Source organism: Schistocerca gregaria, chromosome 3, assembly GCF_023897955.1.
Source record: "Schistocerca gregaria isolate iqSchGreg1 chromosome 3, iqSchGreg1.2, whole genome shotgun sequence".
Lineage (NCBI taxonomy): Eukaryota > Metazoa > Arthropoda > Insecta > Orthoptera > Acrididae > Schistocerca > Schistocerca gregaria.
The window spans coordinates 267,723,112-267,746,495 of record NC_064922.1 but is presented as its reverse complement, the minus strand read 5'-3'; the positions used below and the strand labels follow the sequence as shown (position 1 = coordinate 267,746,495).

The 23,384-nt window shown below is 39.8% G+C and overlaps 1 protein-coding gene across 2 annotated transcripts in view; it reads left to right on the top strand.

The window, feature by feature from the left end:
• Positions 1–23,384, top strand: part of LOC126353944 (endothelin-converting enzyme homolog) — a 609,153-nt gene that overhangs the window by 549,911 nt on the left and 35,858 nt on the right. For both annotated transcript variants that reach the window (XM_050003231.1, XM_050003230.1), the window contains 2 exons: positions 6,724–6,905; positions 8,316–8,429. In XM_050003231.1, the coding sequence (XP_049859188.1) occupies positions 6,724–6,905; positions 8,316–8,429 (296 nt within the window). The remainder of the gene's footprint in view (positions 1–6,723; positions 6,906–8,315; positions 8,430–23,384) is intronic.

Sequence of the window (23,384 nt, the reverse complement as noted above, 5' to 3'; positions counted from 1 at the left end):
TTCTAGGTAGTTGACCAGTAGAATGCCTTTCCTATCCCAGAATATTGAAGCCATCACCTTCCCTGCTGACGGCGTTTTCTTGAACTTCTTAACATTTTGAGAACTGGAATCCTACCATTGTTTTAATTGTTCCATAGTCTCTGCCGTGAAGTAGTGGATCCAAGTCTCATCCCCGGTTACAACTGAATCCAGAAATTCCTCACCCTTTTCCTAGTAATGGTGCAGAAATGTGGGGACACTTTCGATGCGCTTCTTTTTGTGTTCATCAGTGAGCATCCGCAGTACCCACATGGCGCACAACTTGTGATATTTCAAAATGTCCATCAAAATCTTATCCATGGTAGTCTATCTATCAATTTGACAATCTCTTGCTTGCACAGTCACACACTTATCCGGAAGCAAAACTTCTTTGATTTTCATCACTGTCTCGTCTGACACTGATGGATAGCCTATGGCTGGCATCATCACATAGGTTTGTACAGCCGACTGCAAACCCCTTACACCACTTACACACACTTCTTTCGTCCATACACATCGGCCAACTGGCGAAGGATTTCAATAGAGGTTGACCCCTTAAACCACAGAAATCTAATCACAGAGTGCAGTTCACACTCTACAGGAGCACTGATTTTCCATTGTTAATGGCTGCTAAGCCAAGATTGAGTGTCACAGAGGGAATAGTGGTGTGGGAAGCAAGGAACACAGTGCTGTTGTCAGATTTAAGCTACCTCATTCTGTCCTGATGGGAGCCATTGGAGACCTTACTTTATGGATAGCACTCATATATAACAGGTCTGCACTCACACACAGCCCTGCCTTTTATAAAGTGCAGAATGTCTGTGACTGGACTCAAGTGGGAGGTGTTGCTTGGGTGCATGAGTCCACAAGGGAATAACCCAGGGGGTATGTGATAGGGTGCAGAATTGTAATAGCGATGGAGAAAGATATTTTTTAAGTTGGGTTGGCAGCACACTATTTCAGTAATGTGGATAAGATATCCCTCATCTCAGGGTACGGTGAGAGAACAGCCATGATGAAGGATGTGGTTGAGCTTTTTAAGGCCATGGTGATACTGGGTGATCAGAGGAGTGCTGGTTGATTGGTGGTTAACAGGTTTACTGGTGTTGGAGGAGCAGATGGTATATGATGTTATCGCAGTAATTACAAAATAAGAGTCAAACTGAGAAAGAACTTGGCAGTATAAGCCTGTTTAACAGTATGAACTGGATGCATACACTGATTTGGTTGGGAAGGGTGTCAGAAAGATAATGTGCCCTCTCCTGAGGCAAGCTGGTCCAAAACTGTAGTAACTGCCTTAATATCCTTGATACCAGTGCCATGACAGGGTTGGTGTCTGATCTGGTCCCACAATGTTCTACTGATGCCAGTTTTGGGGATCTTTCTGGCTGTAGGAGTACCTCAGTGTCACGGAAAAGAGTTCAAAGAGAGATGTGTCGTGTGTGGATAAGCATTTTTCTCTTGGAAAATGGAATGAGAGGCAACATAGGAGGATACAGGACCTCTGATATACCAATGTGTTATCAGAATTCCGTCTGTCATCACCAGCCACAATGTGAAGCCATACCAGATTGTTCCCAACATCATGACACCAGGAGTAACATCACTGTGCCTCTCCAAAACATTGGAAGAATGAAGCCTCTGCCGTGGCTGCTGCAATAATTGGAGACGATGGTCATTAGGAATAGTGCAGAACCGTGATTAATTAGTGAATACAATTTGACACCAGCAAGAGTCCATGCTTGCTGGGCATGGCTCCATTCCAAATGCAGCTATTTGTGTTGCGTTGTTACTGGCAGCCTATGAATGGGACAATAATTCCCTAGTCCATCTGCTGCTAGTACCCGACCAGTGGTGCAAGATGGTATAGAATGTGGCAGGGAGTCCATGACTTATTTGTGGATAGCAGGTGCAGATGTGAAGTGGTTACAATGTGTTTGGTTCACAATGTGGTGCTCCTTCTTTGTGGTGGTTAATGTGTTTGACCAGAAGCTTGACAACCAGTATGCTTGTCCTCACATTGCCATGTAGTCCAACAATGGGCCACTGTCACATCCAAATATCCCACAAATCTGGATATTGCACGACCAGTCGTCCAAGTGGAAATCCACATTGTGGCCCCTTTCAAATTCTTTCAGGTGCTGATAACATTGTCTAACATGAATATGTGACATGTCTCCAAATACATGACATGTCTCCATGGTGACCTCTGAACATTTGAAGCTGTTCATGCCGCCTATAAACCCTGTCTGGTCTGGTAACAACATTAAACATGAACAGCTCTAATGCACTCTGGTGACTGTTCTGCTTGTCACTCTTAGTCATTTACTTACTTGTTGATGGCGTACAAGTATATGAAGCTAAATTCACATCAGAACATGTCTTCTGGGTGTTTCACTTTTTCTGTGAGCCAGTGTATTAGTTTCTGTTTATTGTAGAATTCAATTCACAACAATGTCCCAGAATTCAGCTTACTTATAAAGCAACAGTGAACACTAGAAACTGATAGTTTGTTGAAACCCATTGCAGACAGTAGGTCAGTTTTCAACAACACAAGAGACAGATATTGAAAAAAAAAATGCATTAGACTGTCTTTGAGGTGAAGGGTTTATAGCAACAACCACAAATATTAGGTCTAACAATGCCCAAAATGAATTTCCTGGGGACTCATATGGATAACAAAAACAGGTGTTGGTTGACTTAGAGTAGTAATCAAGTAATCAGGTGTTTCTGCCAGCTCCCACATTTGCAGACATTGGTTACGGAGTCATTTCCTCTGAATGTATATTAATAGTACAAAATCATGGGAAGCATTATGCTGACACTGTCCTTTAACTTTTAACAACCAAGCAATTATTATTGCAGATAACCACAGATATACTCAGAAATATATATGTCAGTGAAGGCATTTATCAACAAAATCTGTATTTCTCTGATATCAGCATCCACACAGATCTCTACCCATAACATAGAGAAAAAAAACCTGATAGTATCCAATTACAATATTAGTGGCAAACATAAAACATAAAACACAAAAATGTATTTAAAGAAGACGACCAGTTTGATTGACATTCATAGACCTAAGGAGGTGTCTGACACTGTGGATGGATCAGCTCAGTGAAAATGGATAATGTCTTTAGTAGAAAAATTCCAACTAACAAGGGGCTTTGACTGGGTTGTTCACTGGCTCCTTTGCAGTTTAATATTTATGTGAAGAAATATACAGACATTGAGAAGAAAATGTTTCCAATGCAAATGTCAGTAGATGATACAGTATACCCTCCTCACCTATTCATTGATGACCAGGTGACAGCTGCTGAAGATATGCTGAGGGACCTGTTTTAAGAATTGTGGTTTAAAAATAAACACACACACACACACACACACACACACACACACACACACACACACACACACACAACTTGCGCACACACACACACACACATCTGCAGTCTCAGGTGGTTTCAGCTCTCAGGATTGTAGGGGTGGAGGGAACAAGGACAACAGCCTAGAAGACAGTGACAGATGTCAGGGAAGCTATAGACTCTAGAATCTCCATAAACTGTAGAGTGAGTAATGGCATTAACTGTAAACAACTCACAAATACATGTTTGTACGTCATGAACTGATATGAATTGAGATGGTCACACAAAATCAGAACAGTACTTACATCAAATCAGTAAGTGGTTCAAGATCTTCCATTCATTCACTCTGTGACCATACTGCCACTGAAATGTAAGAGAACAGAGAGAAGGCCAAAATACTAATTTGGTCTTCCCATATTGCATCACCACTGAAGATCATAACTCAGTCTTTCCTTTCAATAATCATACAAACACTGTGGTGGCAGATATCAAGATAACCAACTGGAAAACAGCACGTCTTTTCCATTTTCAAGTACGGTCATAGGACAGGTGCACATAGCCTGTGTTGTTAACGTCAGTCTATTGTAGAATTAAGGAATGTCTTTTTTTGCTCAATTATTATGAAATGTTTTGAGAATGAAAATATCCTCTCTAAAAGTCAACATAAATTGCACAAACTTGGCTCAGCCTGTTCCTCTTTGTTTTTCATAGCACTGTAGACAATGGTGCTCTGGTTGACACCATGTTCCTTGACTTCAGAAAGTCATTTGACACTGTGCCACATTGTGAAAGAAATATGAGCTTATTGAGTATTAGGCCAGATTTATGACTGGATACAAGATTTCGTTGCAGGTAGAACTCAGCACATCACTCTTAATCAAACAAAATCAGCAGAAGTAAAGGTGATTTCCCGAGTACCCCAAGGAAATGTGATAGGACTGTTATTATTTATGTTGTATATACATGATTTAGTAGAAAGTGTTGGATGCTCTTTAAGATTGTTCGCAGATGATACAGTTGTCTGCAAGATAGTAGCAATGCCAGAAGACAGTATCTGTTAGCAGAATGACCTGTGGAAGATTGATGTATGGTGCAGGCACTGGCAGTTGAGCTACACATCTCGGTACTGGCAGAAGTAAAGCTGTGAGTACCGGGCGTGAGTCGTGCTTCGGTAGCTCAGTTGGTAGAGCACTTGCCCGCGAAAGGCAAAGGTCCCGAGTTCGAGTCTCGGTCGGGCACACAGTTTTAATCTGCCAGGAAGTTTCATATCAGCGCACACTCCGCTGCAGAGTGAAAATCTCATTCGGGAAACATCCCCCAGGATGTGGCTAAGCCATTGTCTCAGCTATATCCTTTCTTTCAGGAGTGCCAGTTCTGCATGGTTCGCAGAAGAGCTTCTGTAAAGTTTGGAAGGTAGGATACAAGGTACTGGCAGAAGTAAAGCTGTGAGTACCGGGCGTGAGTCGTGCTTCGGTAGCTCAGATGGTAGAGCACTTGCCCGCGAAAGGCAAAGGTCCCGAGTTCGAGTCTCAGTTAGGCACACAGTTTTAATCTGCCAGGAAGTTTTTTAAATGAGAATGTTTAAAGTGAAAGCAGTCTTCTCTTTAAACATTGTTGGATAAATTAACAGACCTAATATTCAAGGAAAAATTATGAGTGGATCATATAAATAAGACAAGGGGTATTATGGTATGTACCAAGGTACACAGACAATTATTTTTCCTTTGCTCCATATGTTAATGAAATGGAACAGGAAACTGCTAATAATGGTGGAACATACTCTCTCCAGTATTGTGGGGTTTATGTAGGTCACACCTTAGATTTGGTAAAAATTGTTCAGTGTTCAATTCATTGTGACGTTAAGTATCAAGATTCATATAAGGATGAATGAAACAGTGACATTTTCAGTTTACATTGCAAATTAACAACAACAATCTCAATAACTTGAAGGTGGGATTTTGTTGTACAGCATGTGTGTTGTTGCTGCCACCTATCTGCTTTTAAATTACCATACTCTCTCCCAGAGTTATCTGTTTCATGGTAGTTCCTGTACTTAGCCACACCCTATAAACTGCCATTTTTGCAATGATTTTGTGGCCTGTCGTGTCTCTTTTCCCCATCCAATATTCAGAATACATATTTAATTATGCATTTGAGTTATCATCATCATCATCATCATCATCATCTTGTACAGTTTTCCCCCACATGACAAGATCTACAGAGAAAACAAGCCTCTCCATCTATGCTAGTCTTCCCACCAGCTCACTCTGCTGCTTCTCTGGCCCAGTATTCTCCTCTTCTCCCAGATGGTTTCTTTTACTCCTTTCAGCCACTTCTCTTTTGGCTTTCCCCTTGCACTGCCACCCTCCATCTTCATCTCGTGCATCTCCGTAGACATCCTTGTCTCATCCATTCTTTTCGCATGTCCATAGCATTTTAATATTCAGTCCTAAGTCTTTCTTTTACAGTTTCCTGGTGTTATCTCGCTAACTCTTTAATTTATCAGCTTTTCCATTTTTGTTACTGCTACCCGATGTCTCAAGAACTTCATCAGACTTACTTGCGTGTTACTTTTTTCCCTTGTCTTCATGACCCGGGTGTCTGCAGCATATGACAGCATTGGTATGTAATACATTTAGTATATCATGTCCTTACTTTTCTGAGATACTTCTTTGATCCATAAGATTCCTCTCACACTTCTCCTAAAGCTACCAAATTGCCTTGCCTGTTCACTTAGCTCTTTGTCATCGGTTCCATTTTTCTGCTGTATACTTTCCCAGTATTTCCCACGATTTTCAGCTGCTGCTCACCCAGTGTCATGTTTATTATAGCTCTTCCAATTTTCTTGTGGTGAACACCAGCTGAAACAGCTTTGCATTAAATATATTAAGCTGCATTCTTGCAAAACTTCTTTCCAAACTCTAACTGTTCTGTATTTCCTATCCTTGTTCCGCTATGCTATCAAATGATCAGCAACACAACATTGCTGTCATCCTGTCTCCAATCTCTGTTGCCATTTTTATCTTTACAATATTCACCACCACTGTTAAAAGTAATGGAGATAGTGCACTTCTTAGTTCAAGACTGTTTCTCTTGTCTGCCATCCTGTTCTCTCTTCCCACTCTAACACAACTTACATTTCCATGATGCAGTCCTTTTTAACCCCAGTTGACTATTGATTGTAATTAAACTTTATGACATGAGAACTGTGTGTAAGTTAGGAATTCAAACCCAGTCATCTGCCTTTCTTGAGTTGTTTTACTTACTCAACTAAAGTGCCTCACATCTAGAATCAAGCACTGTAATCCACAGGAATTTTACAAGCAAATACTTGTTTCAGGTGAATGCAATGGCATTGGCTGTTGGATTCCCAACTTCAGTGACAACAGACAGTTTTCTCGAAGAGTATTATTCTTCATTCCGTGTGCAGAAGAGAGACTTCTTTCTAAATGTACAGTTTGGAATTGAATTCTTGTTGTCAAAACAGATGGAACTTCTGGTATCACCATCTGAGGAACAAAGGTATGTATCAGCAAGACTATCTCTTTGGAATTGGTACCAATGTTTTGAACATGTATGTGTTAAGCTTCAGAAAACATTCGTAGCAGCCAGAGCCTGTTTAAGCTAGTGTGAAGCCCACAGCACTGATCAACTGTAGTACCTCTATTCAGCAATATGTACAAATTTTTGAGACATATTGTTTGATTCCCATATAAAATGGAAAGGTAACATCTAATAATTTCTATTTCAATAATCTATGTATGAACAGATGCTATGCATATTGATTTTTGGATCATAAGTGGCATTAATGACCCAGTACTGTTTGCTCTTGTTAGCTCCATTCACATAGCAATGAAAAATCACTTCATAAAACAGAAATAAAATTTTTGTTCCACATTCTACTTTGGTTGTATGTACATTGACAATTTTTTCTCTTACAATTTTTTCTCTAAGTGGAAATATTAAGGTAAGTACTATTCCAAAACTGTTTTGCAATGATTTGCAATCATTTACTTGGCAGTAACTTTCAGAGTTATCCATTGACGAGCTAGAGTAAAATAAAAACACACACACACACACACACACACACACACACACACACACAGTCACACGGCTTGGACGGAGACGGCCAGTTCTTGGCTAGGAATGTGGGAGGGAGAGGTGGCAGATATAAGGGCTGGCAAGATTATTGAGTCTGGTGGGAAGTTTCACACACTGAAGGCAACATGAATTGGGAGGGGCTGACAGGACAGATGAAGCAAAAGCTGTTGAGTTGAGGGTGCGGGGACAGAGGGTTACCTGAGATTGAGGCCAGGATGATTATGGCAGTGGAGGATTTGTTGCAAGGAAGACTCTCATCTGTGCAACTCAGAGAACTTGTTGTGGAGGGAAGGCTCCATATGGCTTGGGTTGTAAAGCAGTCATTCAAATTAAGCATGTTGTGCACAGCTGCATGGTGTGCCACCAAGTGGTCAACTTTTTTCTTGAGAACAGTTTGGCAGTAGCCATTCATCTTGGTGGACAGCTTATTGGTGGTAATCCAAAGTAAAATGCTGTGTAGTGTTTGCAGCAGAGTTGATTGTGAGATTGCTGCTTTCACACGTGGCCTGATCACTGAGGGGATACAATAAGTTTGTGCAGGACTGGAATAAGAGGTGCTTCTGGAGTAGGAGGTTTTGAATCATTAAAAAATGACAGATATTAGATGAACGAGTGCTTCCATTCATGCAATTTTGATATTTCTATTACATTTTTAATGGTATTATGCATGATTTATTTCCAAAAATCGGTGTACAAATGTTCGCTTGAAATGATAGCATAACAAAATGAATTGATATGCATCTTTGGTAACAACTTAACAAAATGTGTGTTTTTTTAAATTTATTTCTCTGTTCATGGTTTTATTTCAATGATATGCTTTTATTGTTTCAGGTGGCTTGAAATCATGGCATCTTCAGCTGACGTTACATATATACCCACGGAAAACAAAATTGTTATCCCCCAACGACGCCTTATTGAACCTTATTTCAGTGCAGCTTATCCAAAGTAAGAATAGATCTGCAAAAGATGCATTAAAATAATCATGATTGTTATGACATAAACGTGATCGTAATAATGTGCCTTTTGTAATAATGTGTCTTGAAAGGGGTGAGTGGTAAAGCACATGACAATTAGGTTGTTTATGCTTTCCATAGTGATAAACATATTTGACATGCATCAAATATAATTGCCAGGGCATACTTCAGGTAATACTCCATGTCTGTAATAGCCGAAGATTAATTTATTGTTATGGGCAGGAACTGAAAATTGAAGTAAAGAATATGAGACAATCATAGAAGTAATTTTCCATTGACTACTTATCATTAATCATATATTATTAACTGGATGAGTCTGTGCACTGTGCTCTTTCAGTTATTTTCAACTTCTGATATCGTTCCATTTTCTTGCTTTCTATTGCTCCCCCTCTCTTGTGGTGCACACGCATTCTTTGCTTAGCACACTGCTGCAGGGAAATGAAAGAAGAAATAAAATGAGATGATGACTGTGACTTAGTGGAGTAAGGGGCCATTACAGCATATAAACAAAATTGTGATAGATAAATGAAAAGGGACACTAATGACAATTCTAAAGTGGAATTGGTGATGAAGGGGACTATAATAATTGGAATGTGTAATTTGGTTATGCAGTTATTGACCATGTGGGTCTATATGTCAAAAATCATACAGTTAGGAATCAAACCACACAGTAAAATTCCAATGCAGGATTTGCTCTCTGCTGTTAATTGTGCATTGTGCTCATCTGCCTTTGTAGGCATTGCAGCGTGGGAAATCTGGTAGTAAGCAACAACTTTACAATGATTTGCAGGACCAAATGAAATACACCAGTAGCACAATTTACCATTCTGTTGATACATCCATACTCAAATTTCCTGTTTGCTTTGGAATTCCACCTGTAGCAGTGAGGAATGGCAGTCTGCAATAAGTGAGATATGCACATTATTGTGGACACTCATGTGCAGACCAACTGCAGAAAATCACACAGCTTTATGAATGGTGAGAACAAAGTACTGCCTTTTATTAAAGAGATCATAGCATGAATTCGTGAACATAATAAGTCATTCCACAAAGTCGGCTGGGAGAATTTCAGTACAGTGGTGTAGCCAGATCCTTGCATTATGGTGCTGTTGTTACATCCTCTTCCCTATAATGAGCACTGATGGTAGCCCCTCCTGCTGAAGCTTTGCAGTCGTTAAATGGGTCTTCAGTTTCCTTGGACCCGTCATTGATCTGCACCTCTGGACTGTAGTAGGGCTTCATATAGAGGACATGGGTGACGCGTCTGCGCTTTTTGTCTTGTTGATGAGTGGTCCTAGTTCTTGACTTCAAATGTGATGACCTACAAGCAAAGAATGATACAATATGGCCCAAAGTGGCCCAAAAGTGGCTTTTCCAATAGCCCCACTTTCTGCACAGGTGTAATTAACCACAAGGTTAGATAAGCTACATATAAAAGATTATACATAGAAATAACATAGGAAAAAGGAAGAAGTTGTTACATACATTAAGACAGAGCTTAACTTCAAAAACATTGAGACAAGTAGATTTTATAGTGATTAGCACATAGAAGTGTATGCTTGTGAATTAGTGCTGAAAAATAGTTCACTTTTAATTGTAACTGTATGTAGATCCCCACTGGAAATTTTGAACTATTTATGAGGAATCTGGATTCTGTTCAGTGTTATTTGTTGGTCAGCAGCAAGCAGTTAATACTCTGTGGTGATTTCAGTGTAGATTTTTAAAAAGGATTCTTATAGGAAAACTGATCTGGAATCCTTATTTGGATCCTAAAATTTGGTATTGGTAATTAATTTTCCAACATGGGTGGATAAAGATGACAGGGCCTTAATTGATAAAGATGAGAACAAGTTGGGATCCTGCAGTAGTTGCACAGTACAAAAACTACTCAAAATTACCAAAAAACATTATTAAAAAAAGTCAGAGAACATGTACATTAAGTCAGAAATCAGTACTCCTGACAACAGGCTTACAATCACATGGAATGCAGCGAACGAGACAACATCGCCATTGAACTGAATGGAAGGGCTATAAATGATGAGTCCCAGCAGTATGTTGAAAATGCAGTATTCATAAAATTCAGTCATATAAATGTATCATCAACTTCTGCTTCTGAAATTTAAAAAAATCTTACATTCTGTCAAAAATAAAAGTTCATCCAATTTTTATGATGTTTCCAATAGAGAACTAAAAATTTGTTCTCCTTTAATAAGCCCAATGTTATCTGAAATACATAATGCATCACTAACTCAAGGCATTTTTCCAGAGAGACTGAAATATACCATTGTTAAACCCTTCTTTAAGAATGGTGATATGATAGATGTTTCAATAACTACATTTTTCCAGAGAGACTGAAATATACCATTGTTAAACCCTTCTTTAAGAATGGCGATATGGTAGATGTTTCAATAACTACCACCTGTTTTACTGCTGACATAATTTTCCAGATTCTAGAATAGTATCTCACCTTAGCAACGATAATGTCCTTAGCTAATAATAGTTTGAGTTTCAGAAGGATTGCTCTACTGGGAATGGCATTTACACGTTCACTCACTGGATTTTACAAGCATTAAATAATAAAATAGGTCCAGTTGGTATTTTCTGTGACCCCCTAAGGCACTTGACTGTGTGAATCATAGTTTTCTCATAGATAAATTAATGTGTATGGGATTGATGATATAGCCAACCAATGGATAATGTCATGTCTAACCAAAAGAATTCAGAATGTTGTGCTTTGTAATTCAAGCAATGTGGTCCAGGGACATAATTCTGACTGGGGAGAAATCATGTTTGGTGTTCCTATCTTAGGTCCATTACTGTTCCTCATATATGTAAACGATCTTCCATCTAGTATACAATGAGCAGAATTAGTTCATTTTGAAGATAATGCTAGTATTGTAATCAATCCAAGTATACATGCAGAAACAGAAGATATGGTAAACAAAGTTATTAAAAGTATCACTGACTGGTTTTCTGCGAATGGTCTCACCCTCAATTTTAAAAAGACACAACAGATTCAGCTCTGCATATCTAGAGGTACTCTATCAATGGTGAGCATAATACATGGTGAGTAAATAATAAAGAAGATGGAAACTATGAAATTCTTAGGCGTCTGTATTAATGAGGATTTAAATGGAGAAAACGCATTTTGAAACTCGTAAAACAATTTAGTTCAGCCACGTTTGCATTTAGAATCATTGTAAAATCTTGGGAAGAGAGAAATCAGTTAGTTGACATATTTTACATATTTTAATTCAGTAATGTCAAATGTAATATTGTTATGGGGTAACTCATCTTTAAGAAAAGAAGTCTTTGTTGCACAAAAAAGTGCTGTAAGACTAACGTGTGGTGATCACCCACGATCATCTTGTAGACATCTGTTTAAGGAGCTAGGCAGTCTGACTACTGCTTAGAGTATTTTTATTCCCTGATGAAGTTTTTTTTGTAAGTAATCTACTACAGTTCAAAAGGAACAACAAAGGACATTATTACATTACCACAAGGAAACATGACACTCATACTCCACAGTAAGGTGGTCTTTAGCCCAAAAAGGGATGCATAATGCTGCAACAAAATTTTTTGATTACTTACCCAGTGATGTAAAATGTCTGACAGAAAGCAAAGTAAAATCTGATGACAAACGGAGAAAGTTATTCCTTGACAACTCTTTCTGTTCTGTAGAAGAATATCATATTACTGTAATGTGTAAAAGGTGGTGCGTAGGAATTATTAACTCACATCGGCATCATTTTTCTTTTAACTGTATTTACAAATTATTTGCAGTGTGAATGTAAAATGACTTGTTCCACATCATTACATTCTGTCATGCAAAATGATCCATGTAACTAACTAATTTACTTTGTCCTGGGCATCCAGGTTTCATATGACAAGTCAGCTGCCTTGCATCTTCAGTCCTGGTGATGTGTTGAAACAGTAGTAGTGTATACTTTATCAGTCTCTACCTTAGATTTGAATCCTGCAGTGTCTTGCTTTGAAATGTTGTGTGCAAATGTCACAGTGGGCAATATTGTATCCCAATCCCTCCTTTTGACATCAGTGTACATCAAGAGCATATTTGCCAATGTCTTATTAAACCATTGTATGAGGCTGTTCATCAGTGGATAGTTGGAAAGTGTCTATGAAATTACATATGGTGCTCTGTGCTTCAAAACAATGTCTCCTTCAAAGAACTTTATAATATCCAGAGTTTCACCAATTGGCTTAGTTTTGGTGGCAGCATAGCAGGTGAGATAGTCAATGGAGACTGTTATCCACCAATTCCCATTTGTTGACTTTGTGAATCTCCCACGAAGGTAGATTCCAATTTGTTCGATGTAACTGCTGCAGGTGAGATTGGTCCCAGAAGCTCCAGAGATAATTGTGGCATGTGCTTCCGTCATTGGCATTCCTTGCATTGACTCGTGCAGTGTCTAATGGACAGTTAGAGGCCTGGTCAGGGATTCCTGCATCTGATTCTGTTAAGTGGCCTCAGGAATTCCAAGTGACCATAAATTGGAGTGTTATGGAATTACTTCATGAGAGCTGTCCATAATTGAGCTTGGATGATGAGCAATCATTAGTGCCTCATTGAATCATATTTCCTCATATACAATGTTTCATTTATTAATTGGAACTCTTCTTTGGTTGTTTCCTCCTTCTTCAATGCTCCTGTGGTGTCCAGTAGTGCTGGATCTTCCCTCTGCTCAGTACCAATGTCATTTATTGCAGGGATAACAGAGATTTCATTTATAGAATCCTCATTCAAGGATTCTTTGAAAGACAGTTTATGTCCTTGTGTTTGCATCTGGTTTTTGTATACCACTGTGATATCATACGGGTAAAAGCCTCAGGTCCATCTCGTCAATTGATCTAACGGGTCCTTCAGGCTAGTCAGTCAGCACAGACAATAGTGATCCATCACAGTGGTGAATGATGCAAAAATAAATATGGCTGGAATGTGTTGAGAACCCAAACAACTGCAAAGCACTCTTTCTCGGTTGTACAGTAGGTCATCTCAAACTTAGAGAGTGCTTTTGAGGCATAAGCTATTAAGATTTCAGCATCTCTCTGAATATGCACTAGGGCATTCTCTGTTTACAAGGAGAAGTCTTTAGTGTCTCCTTAAGGACAAGGAAAGTTCTTTCTTGCACCTTGTTCCAGGAAAATTTTGTACCTTCCTCCACTAGTTCTTACAAGGGACGTGCCTTGGTACAGAAGTCCTCACATGGTGATCAGAAAAAACAGTTACTTCTCTTATTTTCTCTGAAATGTGACACATGTCATTGCCATCCAATAGATACCCTGAGATTCTTATTTCTTGTTTATGAAGAGGAACTTTTTATGATTCAGATGTAGGCCTGCAGTGTGAACACACTTGAACTTGGTTGTGAAGTGGCTTAGATGTTCTTTGAATGTCTTTGAAAAAACAGCAGTCTCATTCAGATAGTAAAGACACTTTATTCATTTAATGTTTTGAAGCTCTCTGTCCGTCAGATGTTTGAAGATGGTTGAAGAGTTACACAGTCCAAATTACATAAATTTTAATCATAGAGACCATCAGGAGTTATCAAGGCACTCTTTTCCCCTGTAGTCTGTGTGCATGTCCATAGTTGAGAAATGCTTTGCTCCTTACAGCAGTCTAGGGTGTCATCAGTGCACTGCAATGGATTGACATCTTTTCCTCGTGATTTTGGTTAGTCTTCAATAGGTGGCACACAAACAACACTGTTGTTATTGTGCACCAGGACTGCAGGAGAGGACCAAGTACTCTGAAGGTTCAGTGATGTCATCTTGCTACATATTCTGCACTCCCTCCCAGATTACCTGTCATTCAGCTGACAGTATGGCCACTTGGTCTGTATTTCTGCACTCTGGATTTCAAAGCATCTGAAAACTGATACAGAGAATGGTTATCACTTGCAGATATTGTTCCTTGGTCAGGCAAGATCCTGTTGATGGTTTGATAGTTGCTTCCTTCTCTGTGTTGTCTTCTGTGGTGATGACACTAAGCTGCCCTTGTGGGACTGGTTTGCTTGTCCTTACACACATACCTTGGCTAGGTACATGACTTCTTTGATTTCTTTCAAGCGAGGAATGTTTTCAGCTTCTGCCAGGCATGTAAGTGTGATCTGCAGAGAAGCCATGTTGATGTAGATACTCAGATTCACAGTTTGGCATAGAGCCAACACATTCTGTATTTACAACTGTGTCATTTCCCAGTGACATTGGGTGCTGTACTGCTACACAGATTTGATGTGGAGTGTCACCAAGTGTTTTCTTCAGTTTGGCCTGGAATTTGTCCCAGTTATTGAGCTTCTCTTCATTGCTCTTGGATCGCTGCTCGGTTGTGCCATCCAAGTAAAAGTACACATTTGCCAAACACATCGTGTCATCTCACCTGTTGTATTAGGCAACTCAATTTAACCATTTTAGCCATTCCGTAGCATCCCGACCAGTGACTCGTGAAAACACTGATGAATGCCTGATGTGTAGCTGACCTCATGCTGTTTTCAAATCCATCCCTGTCGTGAATATATAGATCTTAGGATCAGTGTACTGCTTTATTCCAGTTCCTTTCCATGTAGGCAGTGTCTGTTACATTGCCAAAATGGGGAAATGGTGATATAGATGTTTTGAAGTTCCTGGCATCTCCACTGCACAATGTCATGTCAAAACCACAATCAATTCCAAATTTGAATGTAGGTTTCTCTGTTAAGTACAGCATTTACCACTCAGAGCACATATATATTATGAACACCAAATATAGCCTCAATAGAACTAAACTCCTGAACAGAGAGTGAAACTATTTAATCAAACATGCTGTTATTTATGCAAACATCAAATATTCTGTAAGTTACAAATATAAGCTATATTAAGAACCTTCGATGAATGATAAATACTGCATAACAAATTTCATCCAGCTATCTGTAGCACACTCGCACTGTGATGCTAACTGCTGGCTACAGCTAATGGCAATATTTATTATTTTTAATTATATGGGTCAAGCGTTTAGATGTACCTGAACTGAGGTTGATAAAGAGAACATTAAATTATTTTGCTCTAGTTTATATGTTGCTCTAGTTTACTGTACCTATATGCAGCCCATTATTGTTTATGGATTTGTTAGACCAATGCACTTAAAAGTAATGGATAAGGTGCAACATTAGGGAATTAGATTGGCCACTTGGGAAATCAGTCATTCCTGTCCCTGGTCTATCTTATAGCAGATGATTCCTCATGATCATCATCATCTTCATCTCCCCTCTATCCAACATCTCGTCAGGTTGGGGTATCAGTTGTACTTCATCACTTAACTCTGTCTTTCCACCATTCTTCTGCCACAATTTGGTTCCATAGCAGATTTCTCCTCCTCAAACTCATCTTTATTGTATCAATCCATCTTGTTCTCGGTCTTCCTTTTGGCCTCTTGCCCTCAGTCTCGAACTCCGTCATTCTTCTTAGTATTCTTCCCTCTCTCATCCTCTTCACATGCCCAGACCATTTTAATCTATTCTTTTCAGTTTTCTCAGTCAACTTCTCCACTCCACTTTCCTTCCTAACATCTTCATTTTTCACTCTGTCTCTCCTCGCCTTCCCTAGCATACTTCTCAGAAACCTCATTTCACTGGATTGTATCCTACTCCTCTCTCTTCTAGTCATAGTCCAAGCCTCTGAGCTGTATATTAGTATGGGTGTGTAGTATGTTATGTGTAACACCATGTTGCACCTCATTGGTACTTCCCTTCCCCACACCAAGCTCCTCACACACTGGTAAATGTACTACTCTGTTGTATTATTTTGCTAATTTCTGTCTCCAAATGAGCATTCCTTGCTTTTCTCCATACTAAATTTCATTCCATATTTTTCGACCTTATCATTTAGGATGTCTTTTTGGTTTTGTACCTCCTTACTCCTTGTTCCCCACACCACAATATCTTCAGCAAATAGTAACAGCTTCATCCCGCTTCCTCTATGGGCTTCTTTCGTCTCTTTGACTATTTCATCCATCACCAGTATAAATAGTACTGGTAATATCAGACTTCATTGTCTTAGTCCCATAACATTCTTAAATCATTCAGTTCTTCCAACTGGTATCTGCACACAACTATAGCTTTTTTCGTACATTGCCTGGATGATTTCAAGTATTTGCTTTCCAACTTCCTTTCTGTTCAAGGTTGCCCATACCTTATTTGGTTTCTTTTGTCTGTGCTAAGGGTTCCTGTGGGCCTAATTTGTGGTGTGTGCTGCTCAGCTTTCTGTGTGTGCAGCTGGTTCACATGGCATGTTGGAAGCTGCTGATGTAAAACAGTTATATAAAGTTGTGCTCCTTATGTTCCTCCATGATGCCTTGCATACATCCTGGTGTCTGCCTGAAAATGTGCACCCAGATGGCAGAACATGGGTAATACCATGGCACAACCTGCAGGCCAGTGGTGTGTGGCATCAGGTGTAAAAGGTTGAAGGTACTGCATGGCAGAGACCTGTGCAGTACCTCACCAAGACTTCACCAATTGATTGAAGCTGCTTGATCAGATGTCAAACAACTGGAGAGGGAATCCTCTCTAGGTACCACTGGGACTGCTTTCTTTAGTTGTGATATCCTAACCAACCACATGACCTCTATGTTGATGCCCAATAGTGTGTGTGCCAGCCAAGCACAAGCACAAGCTTTGTGTTTGATGCCCAACAGCATGGTGCAACGTCAGGTGCTAATTTCATTTTGGCAGCAGAACACTCAAAAATCCTCTGATGTGAACTGGCAACTATAGTGTAAGACTTGGATGTGCAGCATGCCCACAACAGCAAAAATAGTGGGTACACCCCAAACTGTAGTGTGTGACAACATGGAGGACAAATCAGCAACATAGGAAGTCAGACAAGGCATGTATCATCAACAGCCACATGGTCCCCATGAAGGGACCGTTGAAGTCCACATGCATCCAGTCTCATGCATGCTCAGGTACAGGTCATGGAGAAAATTTTTGTGGCTGGGCCACCTGGGTGTGAGCACATGTTGAAAAGGTAAGCACTGTGTGCTTGATGGTGGAATCAATTGATGGCCTATAGACATGTCACCGTGCCTGTGGTTTCGTGCCTGACATCCCCCACTGGAACACAACGGAAAGACTTACCTTTGGGGAAAAAAGGACAGGTATACACTCGCGTGCACACACACACACACACACACACACACACACACACACACACACACACACACACACACACACACACTGTATGTGCGAGTGTATACCTGTCCTTTCTGCTCCCGGGATTGGAATGATTCCTTACCCTCTCCCTTAAAACCCACATCCTTTCGCCTTTCCCTCTCCTTCCTTCTTTCCTGATGAAGCAACCGTTGGTTGCGAAAGCTTGAATTTTGTTTGTATGTTTGTATTTGTTTGTGTGTCTATCAACCTGCCAGCGCTTTTGTTGGGTAAGTCACATCATCTTTGTTTTTAGATATATTTTTCCCATGTGGAATGTTTCCCTCTATTATATAAATAAGCCAGTTAATAAGATGTAACTGACGTTTTCTAAATAAATGTTCTATTTAAGGACTGCGAGCCATTGTATCTTTACTTTTCGAAATGCCCTCGTACATCTGGTGTGCTGAGTCTGACCATGCAGCAAAATATCCTGATCATCCTGGCTGGATCGCCTGAATTACTCTGCGCAAGAATGGATTCTTGCTTTGAGCTGGCATGACTTTCCGCACTGGGAAGTCTTGTCACGAAAGGCAAGGTGTCTGCCTTTGCATGCTGTGAGGTGGCCTGTAGTGAATTTCAAAGGAATAAGTACTTGGAAATGACAACTACTATAAATGCTGTGCCATTCTGTTTGGGAGCTTGGGCCAGGATCCAGACAGTGAGATGAATGACTTACAGTGTGTAAGACGGTGGAACTTTGTTACATACAAGAAAATGTGGAACTATTTTACTCAATATATGTTATTGTGACTGCCTCTTTCTCAATCTGAGGGTAAATTCTGTGTGCTGCTGGCAAGGTCTAGGAGGCAAACGCAGTAAACTACTCCAAACCATATAAATTTCTGTATGAGAAAACAGCACCAAAGGTGCATTGAGAAGCTTTGATTGTCAGATTCAATGGCTTATTTAGGTGGGTGAAAGCAGCCAAACACAGAGTGAAAGTGTTTTTTCAATTTCTGGAGTGCCAACCCATTTGCCTCCAACCACACTAACTTCTCTCCTTTCTTGAAAAAAACTGATTGAAAGGACGACAAAGGCGAACAGCCTGAAGAATGAATTTCTTGCAGTAATTTACTTTCCATAAAAAGAATGTAACTCCTTAATATTCTAAGGAACTAGCAAATCTTCTGTTGCTGCAATACACTCTGCCGTTTGTATGATACTGTCCGTATTTAACACATGCCTAAACTACTGCAATCTAGAAGCAGAAGAGGCTACATTGTCTAACCCTCACTGAAAAACAGCCTGCAAATTTTGCAAATGCTGTTCTCTCATGGTGCAATTAACCCAAATGTTGTCCAAATAGTTGACACAGCACAGAATTTCTTTGATAAGTGTTCAAGAAAACACTGAAATATTCCTGGAGCTGAAGCTATCCGAAATGGCAGACGGTTAAACTGGTACATCGCAAAACGTATTTAATACTAAAATCTGCTGAGACTCAGTGTCCAACAGAAACTGCAAGTATGACTCATTGAGGACAAATTTTGGAAAAATACTGTCCACTGTCCAACTTAGCAAGCAACTCCTCTCATGGGGCATAGGCTGAACATATATTTCACTCTGTTCATTGCTTGTGTGCATGAAAAATGTCACAAAGTTACCATATCACAAACATGATGAACTTGATGAAACCTGTGACACCACTCCTAGCTTCTGCCGTTAGTCAATTTCCACCTTCACTATATCCCGCATAGTAAATGGCACAGTGCAGACTCGACAAAACTTAGGAACTGCTGATGGTTTCAATGTTACGTGAGTCCAGACTCTTTCAAAAAGTTGATCAATCGACTGCGGCAATGCCTTCAAGTTCTGAAATGGTCTACCTAAGAGGTGAGATTAACTTTATGAACTACTTCAAATCCAAAAAGAATGAAAGCATCATGGCTGAAAATATTTTCTGCCAAATGTGAATCAAGAACCATAAGTGTGACCTGGTGTCCACTTTTCTCTGTTTGGCTGTGACTTAAAAGTTGTCTCCACAAGAGAATCCACGCCCACTATGAGATACTATTTGGTGCACTGAGAGTGCTGTCAGTAACTAAGTTGATTTGCCCAGCTGAGGGCACTGTGTCTAACTGAAACTTCGTGCAACACCCAGTGATCTCCGAGTCCACTATGATATGAAGTGCCTGAAGACCTGCAGACATTCTTGCAGGCTTGATTGTTAACATGGGAACTTTTTTCCGTGGAACTGCTCACCGTCATTTCCTGCACATAGTTGCTAAATATTCTGGCATATAGCAGGCGTGACAAGTTGGAAAGAAATAGGGACAGTGTCTCCTCTCATGTAATGACCAGCAATCTGGGCAAGACAGCTGTGCCCACAGGAACAAATATGACATATAAGGTTCTCTGTGGTTGCCATGAACTCAGCAGATGACTCGCACTGCAGGGATCAAGAGAAGTCCCCCACAATTGTAGCTAACTGGTGCTGGGACACAGGAGAACCCTACTGCTAACATGCTTGACCAATTGACTCGACAGCATGGTCACGAAGGCCTGAATTGCTTCTGTTGGAGACCTCTCCTGCTGTTGCAAATTGTCAAGTTTTGCCACATGGCAATAATCTGATAACACATATTGCACTGCAGCAGTCAACACCTCAGATTCTGCAATTTGTGCTATCTCTTCTTACATCAGATTTGAATTTGCTTATGTTTTGATCTATAGTGCCCTATCTGGCACTAGCTGCACCAGTACAATGAAAATTAGATAGTCTGCGTACGAGGTACTACATTGTTAACACACAATATGTCATCTACACGTTAACCCCTATATGTTAGCTATCCATGTTGCATACAACTGCCCAACGTGCTTATGTCATTGATTGAACTGTAAATGGGCAAATGCCACTGTGTTTGCTGACCATAGTAGTGCATGCAGCTCTGAAAGTCCTACTTTTTCAGGGTCTTGAAGTGGCCATTCTGATTTACAGTCTCAGTGATCGTCTGTGATAAACACCAAGTGTTGATCTAACAGTTGAGAAGAGAGTCTGAAATAACAGTCAGGGCAAACTTGGAGGTATGAGGACATGGCAGTGTAAAGAATTCGCAACATGAATCCAATCAACCAAAAGCCAAATTAATGAGAATCCAGGCTAATGTTAGCACATCACTGACTTCAGAGTATGTATAATACAGGGTAATCAGAAAATGTCTGAAACACTCATAGGAATGTTGCAGGAAAAGTTGTAATGAAACAAATATTAAGAAAAAAATTCGACACATTGCACCGTTTTTGAGTCATTTAGCATTAAAGTTAGCCAATTGGAGCATTGTGTGCTCCCATTCATGCGGCCTGCCAGGGTTGGTATTGCCCAATGAGTGCTTTGTTTGGTTAACTGAAACTTGAATTTGTGCATGCGCCAACCCGATTGGCTAACTTCAATGCTAAATAACTCAGAAACAGCCTAGTGTATGAAATTTTTTTCTTAATATTTATATGTCTTAGTACAACCTGCCCTGCAATGTCCCTATATGTGTTTCACTTTTCTGACCATCCTGTATATTTTCTGTGTCTGCTTCCATAGTATTTAGTGCACAGCCGCATGCTTGCTGAAGGCAAATTGCATCAAAACATCCATGAAAGCTCCAAAGTAGGGACAGACAGGTTATTATGCTGGGTACCATTTTTATATAGGAATCTGACAAAATAAGCAAGCATGTAAGCTGAACAAAGTGCCTTTGCTTTGAAGGCAACTCCAATGAAATATGCATCTGCCGGAGAAAGAGTGACTGGAAATGAAGGATAATAGATCGTTGTAGTTGAAAACTTCTATTTAGATATTCCACATAAAGAATTATCCTTTTATGTGTGACTTTTTTACTTCAGCCAGGAGACTTTCTAGCTAGTGGTGCTTGTTGTATACATATTTCAGTAAACCTTACTAAAAATTTAAAGGTGAACCTGTCCTCAAATTTAGCTAACTGTAATGAGCATGACATGTTTTTTAAACTGTTGTACAAAGGTTACCCACAAAGTAATGCAACACTCTTTTTTTTCTCTCAGCCAAAAACAATGTTACAAAAGCAAAACATTATGTATGTATTATTTGAAGTCTCATGAGTGAGCAAGTCAAGTGTCCATCACTTCAGATAGATAGCGTAGCTGCAGGACAGTGTCAAAATGGCACTTGTAGGTGACGTACATAAAAAGCAAAGTGCCATCATTGAATTTCTCACTACAGAGAAAGTAACTTGCGCAAAGTCTATGGAGCACTTGCTGTCAACAGAAGTACAGGTAGTTGCTGGGCACAGAAGGTAAGGTTATCAGAAGGCAGTTTGGTGGAGCTCCACAATCTACAGCAGTCGGGGAGACCGTCCACAGCTGTCATACCTGATCTAGCTCCCTTGGATTTACACTTGTTTGGGCCATTAAAGGATGCCATTCATGGAAGACATTTTGAGGATGATGAGGAGGTGATTCACACAGTGAAGCGCTGGCTCCATCACCACGACAAGGATTAGTACTGACAGGGCATACAATCCCTTATTTTGCCCTGTAGGAAGGCTATACAGTGGGATGGAGATTATGCGGGAAAATAGGGTATGTAGGTAAAACACCATTCTTTTGTGTGTGTTATTCTCATTATATTCAGTAAAGAATTCTTGAAGAAAAAAAAGATGGAGTGCATTACTTTCTGGGCAACCCTCATATATTGTCTTGAGATTTTTTCTCAAGGAGGATCTCAGTGTTGAGATTAGTTGGCTACATGTGTTTGACAGGAGAGGTGAGGGGGATCATTTGATACAATACACCATTCACTACAGTTAGGTTAGTGCTGAATGCTGGGCATTCCTAGCAACAAGTTCTGACAACATATTGTTGTTTGTGATATTTTTATGTGTTAACTTGTTTCCTTACCCATTGTAGGAAACAAACATGTGAAGTGTGTGGTATGATGATGAAGGAATGGGAAGATGAAAGTATCCATATAAAAATGGCTGGAAACTAGGGAAATACATAATGGTAACAAGCATAAAGAGAGGACTTAATGACTCGTGTGTTACTAAAAGTGGTTAATCATGTTGATGAAGGTGGAACATAGTTACCACTGTCAGTCAAGAGAAACTTGAAAATGCAAATGCTGATGATATCTTTCTGAAGAACAAAGTGACAGGAGATGAGACATAGGTCTACAGGTCTACAGTGTAGCAGTTAATGCATTGCTTCTGATACACAGTGACACAGCAAAACATTGCATAACTATAGAGCCTGTTCTAAATTTTTGCTGTTGACTTGTCCTATGCTTCAAATTCAGAATTGTGTTTAAGGGTCATAGTTTTCAAAGCACAGATGAGGTCTATGAGAAGTTGGTTAGATGACTAAAGCCTAACTGAAATAATTCACTCCTGGAATCATGTCACTACAGGAAAAAATGTTTGTGTCACTATTTGAGGATATTACTTGGAAGTGGCTGATTTTGTTGCAAGATTGACAATAAAAAGTTTATATCGCGTACAGTAATTCCTGGGCCCCTCATTTTTGTTGCTTTAAATACCTTTTCTTTTTTTACCTAATGTTTTTGAACATGGCTGTCTTAAAATGCATTCTTAAATGTTTTGCCAATTTTAATAACTTTTAGCTCATCATAGTGATCCCTCAAGACTTCATTGTTGTGGAATGTGCACTCCCACCTGCTCCCCATCCCAAAATATATTCTTCACAATCATCTGAATAACTGACCTGTTTGACTATGTGGAATTTACCCATTACAT